Source organism: Globicephala melas, chromosome 7 (genome assembly GCF_963455315.2).
Source record: "Globicephala melas chromosome 7, mGloMel1.2, whole genome shotgun sequence".
In the NCBI taxonomy this organism is placed as follows: Eukaryota; Metazoa; Chordata; class Mammalia; order Artiodactyla; family Delphinidae; genus Globicephala; species Globicephala melas.
The window spans coordinates 51,553,507-51,566,818 of record NC_083320.1 but is presented as its reverse complement, the minus strand read 5'-3'; the positions used below and the strand labels follow the sequence as shown (position 1 = coordinate 51,566,818).

The window sequence follows — 13,312 nt, the reverse complement described above, 5'->3', positions numbered from 1 at the left end:
GGTTATCAAATTGTGATCGTGAACATTATTCTATTATTTTCTATCAAGATTATAGTAAAACTTCACTTACTACTCTTTAGAGCACCTGTATTCTGAAAAAATCAGCAGTCAAAATAGTGAAGCTTTGCCTAACTGATTTTTGGTTTTTAGTCAGACATTTCCCTGCTTTGAGAGATAAAGAATCTGTCTTAGACAAGCCTGAAGGATATAAAATAGACTTCCTTATATAAATAGAAACTTCCTTATAAAACATAAACTTCTTTGGAAGAATTCTTACCCATTATAATGTGCAAAGTTGCAGTTACCACATGAGAAATTCCATGAAGAGAATGTGCCAATACATTAGTAGATCCTGCCAAATCAAATTTAAAACATGTATGATCAGTATAGCAAACATTTTAAATTAACCATTTGCTCCTACTTTATAGAGATGTCACTATGTAATGTTCAAATGAAAAATTAAGTGGAAGTGTATAAGTTTTTGTTCACATCATAGATGCACACTGAATGGCTACTCAATTATTATTTAATCTTTAAATAACTTAAAAATTAGGAAACAAGTTATAGTATCTACTTGCTCACAGCTTCTTCCATCATGAATGTCTGTTTTCTACCTGCAAAAGTGCTAGTTATATCAAAATCTGCTCCATTCAACTTTAATAAACGGGCTTCTTTACCAAAATGCGCACCAACAGCAGAAGGATGGCTCTGGAAAGCAGACAAATGCATAAACACAAAAAAGCCAAATAATAACTAAGAAAAAAGTATAAAATCACTATAAAGGACAAAAGATATGCTTTAAATACATTTTAAAGCTCTCAACCAAATGGAGATCCCTTCTATTATCTGAAAAATGGTACACCAGATGAAGAAAACTCTTCATCCCATGGTATTTGCCATAGTTTGAGAATCTGTATTGAGACATTATAGGTTTCTGTTTTCCATAATCACTAAGATTATTTAAGATCCACATGAATTTTTCCCACCAGCCTACAAAGAGAAAGAGCTTTCTCAAGTCAGGCCCCTGTAACATTTGTGTGTGTCTGAGATCTTCGGGTAAAGGCCTGGTTTCGAAGGGGAAAATACCAGCTAGCCACTGCCATTCCCAGGAGGTAAAAAGCATTTAAAATTAAGAAGCTACATTTTTCTTGATTTAAGTCCAGTAACAGCCAAGAACTGTGAAAGCATGGATGTACTGTGTACAATCGCTATCAATGCAAAGGCTAGCTAATCAGGACCTTTCCTGTGTGGTCATATGTAATCCCTTCGGTTTGTGTCACTTTGAACAGATGTATTATGCTTGGGCTGCTCATCTGGAGAAGCTGAGTCAATGAAGCCATTATCAAGCAAGACTGTCATTAAAACAATAGTCATCGTGAGGTACCTATCTAAGCATTCATGATTTCCAGACCTCTAGTGAAACCAATGCAAAGAAATGTCCCCCTTAACCAATTGGTAAACTGGTTTTAACTGATTCATCAAACAGTAGTTTATGTTCTGACCCTTGTTACTCAGAATATGTCCCACAGCCCAGCAGCAATGGCCACACCTCCGTGTTTATTACACTCTTGACTCTCAGGCCCCACTCCAGACCTAAGGAGGCATAGTCTGCATTTTATAAGATCCTCAGGTTATGCATATGGAGAGGCCCTCCTCCAGAACGTATGGTTCGAGGATCAGCAGCATCAACATTACTTGCGAGCTTGTTAAAAAGGGAAATTTCTGGGGCTTCCCTGGTGGCGCAGTGGTTGAGAGTCTGCCTGCCGATGCAGGGGACATGGGTTCGTGCCCCGGTCCGGGAAGATCCCACATGTCGCGGAGCGGCTGGGCCCGTGAGCCACGGCCGCTGAGCCTGCGCGTCCGGAGCCTGTGCTCCGCAACGGGAGAGGCCACGACAGTGAGAGGCCCGCGTACCGCAAAAAAAAAAAAAAAAAAAACGGGAAATTTCTGGGTTCCACCTCCAAACAATGGAAAGGGAGTATCTGGGAGTGGGGCCCCCGTGCCCGTGTCTTAGCAAGTTCTCCAGGTGATTTGTATGCACCCTAAGGTCTGAGAAAAAGTGATCCAGAAACCGGTTCCTCAGTGGATCTTTACCAGGAGTCAATTACCTAGGTTCTTCCGATTATTCTTTGACCCTCTACAGCCTGCCCTTTGGCTGTCTAATACTAATTAACTTGGAATGGGCGGCGGAAAAAAGCAAAAACAAATCAATTTTGCTTCCCAATCGGATTTATGGTAAAGGTTTTGGAGGAGGCCGCATAATTAGAGTGAGATATTTAAGATTATCCATGGATTACAGTACTCCATGAAACACATTTCCTCCATTACCATGGTTAATTAAGAGTAGACCATAAAAGCATTCCTCTAGAAAGACTATTAAAAAACAAAATGTAATGTTGTCATGTGCAATAGAGAATGACACATATCATGGCTCAAGAAAATAAAGACCATTCATTCCCTGTGAGTTTGAAGTACGCTAAGTATGCCAAAGTACAAATCCTCTTAGAATGCTAGACATTGCTTTTTTATTTCTATGTCTTCTCAGGCTTTGCAACTTTGCCACTTTTCTTTAATTCCACTGAACTTGGTAGTGATGACAGACATGACCAGAAATCAGAAAATCATCTCAGTCATCTTCTACTCTGCTTGACCTGTACCTTAATCCTTAAGAACGTTTTTAACACTCTGAATTTAAAAGGAAAGTTCATGAAGAAAGTAGATGTAAAATTATAAAACTATAGATTGCTCCATATTTTTGTTTGAATAATCTAAAAGAGTACAATTTCCAGAAACAAAATGGGATGCAACCAAAAAGATATCTACATGCCAAAAGAACATGCTGCTCACATAAATAAAAACTATGTAATTTTAGCATTCTCACAAAAGCTATAAATGTTCTACCTCAAGGTAAACATTTTAATTAGCCTGAAAAGTTATTTTTCTTAACACTACCAGCAACTCTGCTCACCACTGCCACCCCAAACCTGCTAAAATGTGCCACATCCAATGAGTAAGGACAGAAGTAGCAGCTCATGTAAAGCATGACTGGTAGAAGAACCAGGCAGAAACTACAGAGGCAAGAAGAAAAAAAAATTGTCCTTGGAAGTGCAAGCACTTCTGCAGAACAATTAACTTAATTAACCAGACATCATGAATATTCATAAGGCCATTAATGTCTCCCACATCCAAACAGATAAATGTGATGTAATGACTTCCTAGTCAAGCATATCTAAAATTCTCATGAAAACTGCACCTACACTTGGTTCTTTGCCTGAAATATCACAGAAATTAACAGTCCCTTGGCAATATTTTATTCTCCTCAAATTAATTGGAAAGCATGAATTTATTTATGTGAATGCTATAGAAATATATGGTTCCCAGTCATCAGTATGTGGATTGAGCCTTGTTTTACAACAACTGGATTGCTTTTTTATTTTTATGTCCTCTCTGGCTTTTTTCCCTATCCTCCCCCTCATCCCCTTAATCGGAATCTCTCTGTATAGTTCCTTAGCACCAGTTCCCATAGCAACAAACACCGTTGCTAATGGCCAGCAGTTCAAATACAGGCTTCCCCACATCTGATCCATCTGAGTCTGACCATAATTCAGCGGCTTAGTCTGTTGGCTCAGTGGAGTAATTTACTAAACACTCTCCCTCTGGGTGTCTCTCTCCAGGAGGCAAATGGCTTCAAAGGCAGACTCTCTTCTGCGTTAGCTTAGAAACTTCCTGCCTAGCTCGTGTTCCCATTCATTATCAAAGCCCTGACCAGACATAGAGTCCTCATATTAAATACATCCTGCACATGACTTCCTCCTCCTATTAGATGGAATCCACAAGCTAGAACTCTATACAACCACTAAAGTTTTGGCAACAGGCTGTATCTTCTAAACAAAAAGTGTTCCAATGGCATTTCTACATATCCACTGTATCTAAAAAATGCTTTCAAAATCAGAAATATGCTTAAAAAGTATAATGATAATAAAACTCAATGCTGTTCCTTTATAACATCTGAGTTACATATTAAAAATGTAAGCATAACCACCAGTTTTTCTAGCTAGCTATTCACTTTATGTCAAATGAAGATCCGTGGGGACACCCATCTTTCCACTTTTGATGCAGAGCAGTGAATGAGTGACTTCAGGGGTGTAAGTACTAAGGAAGAGAAACAGTGACCTAAGCACATCCACTCTGTACAGAAGGAAATGTTGGGAAATTTCCACCATTACAGACGGCACTTCTAAAGTGACACAGAAAGGTCAAAGTGCAGCCCAAATGCATCGTTTTGAGTTGATGCATTTTGTTCTCTTCTACCTAAGGGGGTCTTTCTCACAGATTTTTCTTAACAGGTTTTTACAATCATCAGGATATATCCCAATATCCCTCTCCTTTTAAATTCTTATTTTTATGAAAGACTTTTTTCTCTAGAAGGGCATTGGTGTGTCTTTGGCTCTTTGTCAATTAACAATACTAAATATACTGAAATTCCTACTAAATGACTCTGGTCATCAAATGGATAGAACGTTGCTTTTTTTTCAACCATGTGTAACCATGTGTCTTCTATTTTCATAGGAAAGAATACAGCTGACCCTTGAACACAGGTTTAAACTGAGTGGGTCCACTTAGACATGGATATTTTTCAGTTGTAATTACTACAGTACTTCATGGTCCCCGGATGGTTGAATTCGAGGATGCAGAGGAAAGGAGGGCCAACTGTAAATTGTTCAAGGGTCAACTGTAATTGTTTCCGCTTTTCTTGTAGAGATAATAACATGTGATGTTCTAAAGTGAAAAAAAAAGTCACTTTCCTTCACTACTGTTTGTTTCAATAATAATTTGAGAGGAGGGACTCATATAATAAACCTGCAAAAGATACTTTTGTCTTCTCTGGATCCCAGTGTTGCTCTGGCTGCTCTCCCTGGCTCTGACCTCCACTTCCTCTTCCTCCCTTCCCCTAATCAGGAATCTTCCTAGAACAGGCTCCCAGCAGGTTGCTCCCTTGCTCTAAACCTCCCATTGTTCCCTACTGATCATCAACTGCAATTCAGATCCCTTCCTGTGGCATCCAGGAGCCACCATGATGTGGACCTGTTTTGACACCAGTACTACGAAACAAATGGCCTGTTTTCTATTCCTCAGCATTCCTGGATTTTGCCTTGCCATTTATTATTTTTGTAGCCAAGAAAATAACTCATTCCCATCTTTCAGGCCAGAAAAAAAAATTGTCATACCTATTTTTAGGTGCAATTCAAGTGTTACTTGCTCTGTAATGTCTTCTTTCCATTTATTCACTTAGACTTTATCGAGTGTTCACTGTATCACATTCTGTTCTAGCTGCTGGAGGTACAGCAGTCAGGATGAATCCTTTTGGCATATTCAAGCTTATCTGTTTACACTTCAACTACGGGAATTGAGTTACCACATTTTACCCCCCCCCCCAAGAAATTATAAACAGCTTGACTGGAATGGCCCTGTTTCAAAATTTCACATCTGGGACTGTGTGATCATTAGACCTTTATGTGGGAAGGTAGAATAACGGTCCCATTTATTGTTTGCTTAACTATGTATTAAACCCTGCACGTATACTATCTAATTTAATACTATAATAACCTTGTAATAAAGTGAGTGTCATGTGTGTTATCTCTCTTTTATGAATTAGAAAAATAAGGCTCAAAGAAATTAAATAACTTGGCCAGAGTCTCACATGTGCTAGTGGAGATGCCAAGCGTGGGTCTTTCAAACTCAAAGTCTGCGCGTTTAACTCTGTGTGACACTGCCTAAGTTAGGAAGTAAACCAGGGGAAGATAGGCGAGGGGTTCCATTTGGCAAATCCATGGCCCCTCCCTTGCCTGCTGGTATCACACCAAGTGGAAGCTGGGCTCGGACAGGAGTCAGGATGCTGTCTGTTTCCACCCCGGCGTTCTTCTGGGCACTAAGAAGCAAAGCATGGGCTACTTCACTGGCAGATCCATCTCCACCAACACAGACCACACTAGAAAAGAAGAAATTAAGTCAAAGAATGAACAACATCAAAACAATTGGTGATAATTCGTGAAATTTTGACTTTAAAATATTGGGTTGGCCAAAAAGTTTTCGTAACACCTTATGGAAAAACCCGAACGAACTTTTTGGCCAACCCAATATTAATTTTATATATTCTGTGTGTGTGATTACTCACACCTTCAAACACTTCAACATGTGTCAATGGATAAGAAGACATTAGCACTGCTCTGATAAAGTTTACTTCACAAATATCATACCTAGATGATACCCCGTAGGCAAAATATTTTTAAATGGGTTAAGAGGCATTAAACACTTGAACATGTTAATTCACATCTGACCTGAATTTTGCTCTGTTAATATCCCAAAGCATATTATCCTCATCTTGTTTATGTTAATAATAGTCGTTGCAATTCATTTAACTAACACAAGCCAAAGTCATAAACTCCTGCTCATTTTCAATATAGCTCTGAAAAGACAGACAGCAATAAAAACCATGTAAAATATGAGGCTTTAATTTAAGGAACTGCTAATTATCATTAGTATGTAAATGTTAATTGCAAACCTGAACTAGTTTTCATCTCCTGGACATTACTGCGATATGGCACTTTTAAAATTAGTGTTACTACCCTTTGACCCTAGTCAGTACTACTAATATTTTTTTTAAAACCTCACCATATGTACACTACAGGAGTGATGGGGTGGGAATCCATGAAAGTCATACAAGGTATCAGAAGTTTTGTCATAATCATTCGTGTTTAAAAGATGCAAAATAGGGGCTTCCCTGGTGGCGCAGTGGTTGAGAGTCCGCCTGCCGATGCAGGGGACACGGGTTCGTGCCCTGGTCCGGGAAGATCCCACATGCCGCGGAGCGGCTGGGCCCGTGAGCCATGGCCGCTGAGTCTGCGCGTCCGGAGCCTGTGCTCCGCAACAGGAGAGGCCACAACAGTGAGAGGCCCACGTACCGCAAAAAAAATAAAAAATAAAAGATGCAAAATAATCTTAAGTATCAAAATCACATCAATTTACCCAAAAGGAAAAGATTTTGTGTTACTGAGAGCAGGTGTCACACCCCAAGGCCTCCAAGGCCCAGCAGGAGCAGAAGAATCTGCTCAGTCTAAAGAAAAGGCAGCTTCTCAGCACCAGCCCACTCCCGTCATCCAGGAGGTAGGCTTTAGAGGACCACATCTTCTGATTTCTCTAGGGAAGCCACAGGTCCTGATTTTGGGGACAGTCTCCTAACTTACAAACACTCACAACTAGCATTCAATATATTTAAAAATTGTATGTGCCAAACAAAACAGCCTGTGGGCCATAATCAGCAGGGGGTCCTGGTTCCCTAAGTTTAGGAAGCTCCAGAAGTTGGTGAATCCAGAGGCTGAGAATACTTTTTGCATCAACCCCTTCTACTTCTCAGCCTTCCAGCCCCGGCACCTAGATGGGGTTCAGCACTAGGGCTGCACATAGCCTGGGCGATCCAGGTCCATCCTAATTAGAAGAAACTCCAGGATATGAGATACGACCCAGGTCATTTTTGGCTGGGGGTATTATTTTGTCTGAACTGATTCCAGGGGCCATCAGTGTGGTCACTGATTCAGAGAAGAGTGATTATACCTGCTGAGGACCAACTTCACATCAGGTAATACATTGGCTCTTTTCTGTTAAATTCCCAGAATTCTGTAAAGTAAGCGTTAGCCTCATCCTTATATATGGGGAAGCCAAGGTTTCATTTGAACCTTATCTGTATGATTTCAAAAACCTCTATGAGCAGATTTCCAAACGTTCTGTGAACTTAATTATAACTTTCAGTTCCATGCCTGTCTACCAACCGAGGTGTATGTGGCCTAAAAGGGACCCGTAAAGTCTTCCAACACAGCATCTAACCTAGTACAAAGAACTTGCCTCTTCCATATAGTATGTCAACACTTGAACCCTGGAATCGTGCATCCAGTTATAGCACATGTTAACTCATTGCTAGAGTTAGTAGAAATGGCCTTTCTATGAACATGCTCTGCTACAAAAACCTTTGCAATTTTGTCATAACACATTCTGGGGCTTCCCTGGTGGCGCAGTGGTTGAGAGTCTGCCTTCCAATGCAAGGGACACGGGTTGGAGCCCTGGTCTGGGAAGATCCCACATGCCGCGGAGCAGCTGGGCCCCCCGTGAGCCACAACTACTGAGCCTGCGCGTCTGGAGCCTGTGCTCTGCAACAAGAGAGGCCGAGGTAGTGAGAGGCCCGCGCACCGCAATGAAGAGTGGCCCCCGCTCGCCGCAACTAGAGAAAGCCCTCGCACAGAAACAAAGACCCAACACAGCCAAAAATAAATAAATAAATAAATTTATAACACATTCTGTGTTAAATATTTTGAAACTATAACAAGTGATAATTATAACAATAAAGTAACATTTAGTGAACAATTACTATGTACCAGACACTGTTGTCAGCACTCTCCATGTATTAACTTTTTAAATTTGAACAATAACTGTATGCAATAGATACTTTTACTCCCAATTTACAGATTAGGAAACTAAGACATAAAAAGATTAAGCGACTTTTCCAAGGTCATACTATAGTAAGCTATGGAATGAGATTTTGAACCAAGACAATTTGGCCTTAGAAACTACACTACTATTTGATATATTAGACTCCTTTCTTATATATAAAACCTAATGAAAATAGCCTTATGAGAGTTTTATTATTTTGGAAATCCGTTTACCAGTAGAATCACTGTGGAATTAAATAAGTGAGAAAGGAATATATTTATTTATCTTGACAACTACTAGATCACTGAGATCATCTCAAGATATAGTTACTCAACCTAGGGAATATGCTTAATACAAACATATTGCAAGAGTCTAGATATTACAAGAAAAGGCAAAAAATAAACTTTTTATAATGAGTTAATTTAACCACACTTAAGAGCTACCCTAAAACATAAACCTTTACAAGTGGTACACCTTGTGTTTTCAGAATAAGCAAACTCTTTCTTGCCATGACCCAAAGTAGAGCTTTTCTGTCTAGAAAAGTACAACTGGGGGCTAATATCTTCTCTTTTTTAAAAAGTGACAGGAAATTTTTTAAATTGCTGTTCGTGTATTTGTCTATCAACCCATATCATTATTGAAATGTTTATTATTGCATTTTTGACTTAAAATTTTTTTTGAAAAGAGATACTTTTTTTTAACCTTATTTAGTAATACAGATATGGTGGTGATAAAATGTTAGTGCAAGCCAAATAATGTCTAGATTCTCATGAAATTAAAAGAAGGAAAAAACTATAATTCAACAAATTAAAATTTTAAAATGCTGTGAAATAAAACAGGAAAATATTAGTATATGTATAATTGCATAAGAGCTACAGATTAGCTTAACAATTTTCACATTCATAAATCCAGCTGTTACCGCTTCAAGTCTATGCACCCAATATTACACTTTTCTTTGCCTTTACAAAACTTCCTATTCATGCCACTGTAAAGAGGGGTCAATATGGAAACGGACGCTCCTGCAAGCTCTAGCAGTGAATCTGAGAGTATTTGCTAGAACACACTGGAGCTGCACACAAGCTGTCATGAGAACTGATACACTGTTCCTGTTGGCATTAGGAATATGTCACAATATGTCTTCATAGAAACATATGCAACTCATTAAAAAAACTCCAAAAACTTAACAAATAATCTTCTTAAACATTATTTACTAATCATTTTGCTTTACTGAAAAATATACATAGAATTTCTCTTGGATCTTAAAACTCTCTGTCTGGTCTGTGTCTAAAAAGCTTTAGATGATTTCCTAGTCACTCCCTACCAACAGCTCCACTAGAGTCAGGCAGAGATGCTTCAGACTCAAGTTGAGCTCCTCTTTCATCAAAATACCATAGAATCCTGGGGTTACCTTATCCCGACCTTGAGTCTTTTGTATCAATTTCTCAAAAAGTCCTCCTATAGCCACTCTTTGAACAGATTCAGGAACAGGGAACTCATGAATGTAGTGTCTTCCACTTTCAAACAACTCTACTTGTTAGAGAATTGTTCTTTGGAAGTGCCTACAGAAACTGTTTCCATTGTTCTCCTATACGTATACTTCTCTATGTAATTCTAAGTAGAGTGACTTAAAATTACTATTTTATTAAGACAGTTATCCCAACCACCACTTCGTCTCCTAACTAGAAAGACTGGGCTCAAATAAATAAATAAATAAGCTATTTAAAGGATCTTAGAAAGATGAGACAACTTGCAATAGAAATTTTAAATTATTATAAGTTCTAATTAATTCAGCATGCTGTAGAGCAGCGGTCCCCAACCTTTCTGGCACCAGGGACCTGTTTGGTGGAAGACAATTTTTCCACGGACGGTGGGCGGTGGAGGTGGGATGGGTTCAGGCGGTAATGCAAACGATGGCGGGGATGGGAAGCGGCAGATGAAGCTGCACTCCCTTTGCCCACTGCTCACCTCTTGCCGTATGGCCCAGTTCCTAACAGGCCACAGACCGGACCGGTCCTCAGCCCGGGGGGTGGGGACCCCTGCTATAGAGTTTAGAAACAGTGAACTCACTGGAACTCAATTGACATAATGGTTAGGCCAAACTACTTGGTTTAAAAAAATGTAGTTAATAACTAAAGGATCTATATATCTTGCGCTGCCACACTGCAAAATAACAGCACCTGCCATGTGGAATAAACAAGAATTAAGTATGTTCAGGTAAAGAGAAAAACATTACTTGTTGTGCTATAGTCTTTCATCATTCTGCAAAGTTCTTCTTGATCCTTGCATAGTTAATTACCAATGGAACTTAGTTATAGATACCACATCTATCAGAACATTTCATAACGTGGACAGGCAAGACCAGGTCTAATACCTACAAATACCTGTTATTATTTATATAATCACGTTTCGAAGCAAGGACTTATTTGCAATGCAACATCTCTTATATACTCACAAGCTGTGCTTCAGGACTATGCAGCATATTAAGGTAGGTAGCTGGTAGGCATGATTCCCCCAATTACTTTTCCTAAATTGTCTACTTGCAAGATAATTTCCTAAATGTAGCCTATTAATCAAGCTGTCTAGCTCTAAGTATAAAGCTCTGAAGTAATCTCCTACCTCATATTCTTCATGCTCAGTATTTATACAACATTGCCATCTAGATTTGCTCCCCTCAATTAAATTCAAATGCTCGAGAGGGTGTGGAGAAAAGGGAACCCTCTTGCACTGTCGGTGGGAATGTAAATTGATACAGTCACTACGGAGAACAGTATGGAGGTTCCTTAAAAAACTAAAAATAGAATTACCATATGACCCAGCAATCCCACTACTGGGCATATACCCAGAGAAAACCATAATTCAAGAAGACACATGCATCCCAGTGTTCATTGCAGCACTATTTACAATAGCCAGGACATGGAATCAACCTAAATGCCCATCGACAGACGAATGGATAAGGAAGATGTGGTACATATACACAATAGAATATTACTCAGCCATAAAAAGGAACGAAATTGGGTCATTTGTAGAGATGTGGATGGATCTAGAGACTGTCATACAGAGTGAAGTAAGTCAGAAAGAGAAAAACAAATATCGTATATTAAAGCATATATGTGGAACCTAGAAAAATGGTACAGATGAACTGGTTTGCAGGGCAGAAATAGAGACACAGATGTAGAGAACAAACGTATGGACACCAAGGGGGGAAAGTGGCGGGGGGTGGGGTGGTGGTGGTGTGATGAATTGGGCAATTGGGATTGACATGTATACACTGATGTGTATAAAATGGATGACTAATAAGAACCTGCTGTATAAAAAAATAAAATAAAATTCAGAAATATAAATTCCTTTTTGAAAAATTATGTTTTACTTACCAAACTTTCTTCTTCATCCAATAATACTTTTCACACCAACAAATATTAAGCACTTCTGAAAAACAACCCTACTAATTCTGATTGCAGCACTTTCCTCTCTAACACATTCTAATAATTTTTCGGGAAGAGCAAAGCCTTTCATTTCAGTTGAAAAACCCAAATGCCCTTCCTGATATTGTGAGTGTATTGTTGCCCCCCTGTCCATTACCACGTTACACAAACAATTCACATACCTGCCACCTTTTAAAACTCTGAAATATCCACCCTTGCAAAAAAAATCTTCCCTAAAAGAATATGTTTTTAGTCTTGTACATCAATCCATCACTTTAGCAAATTGATTCACCTAAATTTTAAAAATGTCAATTAAAGTATATGTCACTTGCCTTGTTTCTAATGTTTGCATGCCAGTGAACAATTTCTACACACACCAGCAATGTATTGCAAACAACAGTTTCTAATGCCTACTGTGAATAACATACTTATTTGGTAGCTACTAAATTAGAGAAGGTAAGTAAAATTAGCATATTTTTTCATCCTGAAAAATATATATTTGTTTTTACAGAATATTTACACTCAGTCAATCATATCCAAATTAACCAGTGGGTAGCTATTAATACTATCAATAAATTTGCAAAAAATGATCATAGTATAGTTATATCACACAATCAATACAATATGTTCCATCAATGCTTTTCTATATACTCACAGGGTTAAAGCCAAGAATTAAGGACTACAGAGGCAAATGTATACACATTAGGTAAGAATAAGGTGATACACTGTGATTTCTCAGTACTTACATTTATATCCCTCCTTTTGCTTTCCTATGCCCCATCCTGCAAGGTGGATGACTATGCCGTAGTACATTATCAGCACTGTTATTACACAGATACAAATGAACTACAGCCTAATTACATACATCACAAACATTTAAAAATTGTAAGTCTCAAATATGCGGCTAAAAACTAATGAAAACATTTAATAACATAAGCCATATGACATTTATAGATTAATAATACAACCTACCCATCAAATCCCTGTAGTTCACATTCTTTTAGCAGTGACACGGCATGCCCTTCATATTCTGTTACTATATGAAAAAAAAAACAACACAGAAAAAGTTGAAAGTTTTAAACAAATGATCTACACTTTTAAACTTGGTTTGGCAAAATAATACGCTAAACATATGGTCAGGTCGTAAAACAACATTTATTCTTGAATATTTATATTTTAATCATGGGAAAGATGATTAAGTGTTACTTGCCTGTTATGTTTTACAGCTTTATGTAAAAGAGGGTCATATATTTGTTCCAACTACATAAGTCATTTGGGGATATCCCATTAGATAATTTATCTTGGTGCCTGTCTGTTTAGTGTTCCCTAAATAAGACACATTTCCTTTAAATCAGAAGCCTAGGAGCAGCAGTATTTTGAAAATAAGGCATATTAGCTGGCACCAAATA

General features: G+C 38.4%; 1 protein-coding gene across 4 annotated transcripts in view; it reads right to left on the bottom strand.

Moving 5' to 3' along the window:
* Positions 1–13,312, bottom strand: part of CERKL (CERK like autophagy regulator) — a 160,359-nt gene that overhangs the window by 27,007 nt on the left and 120,040 nt on the right. For all 4 annotated transcript variants that reach the window (XR_011377582.1, XR_011377583.1, XM_070045943.1 and 1 more), the window contains 3 exons: positions 12,876–12,939; positions 5,847–5,989; positions 278–352 (listed from right to left, as the gene is read on the bottom strand). Coding sequence is in view for 2 of the 4 variants with exons in the window: in XM_070045943.1 (XP_069902044.1) it covers positions 278–352; positions 5,847–5,989; positions 12,876–12,939 (282 nt within the window). In the remaining 2 variants the exon portion in view is untranslated. The remainder of the gene's footprint in view (positions 1–277; positions 353–5,846; positions 5,990–12,875; positions 12,940–13,312) is intronic.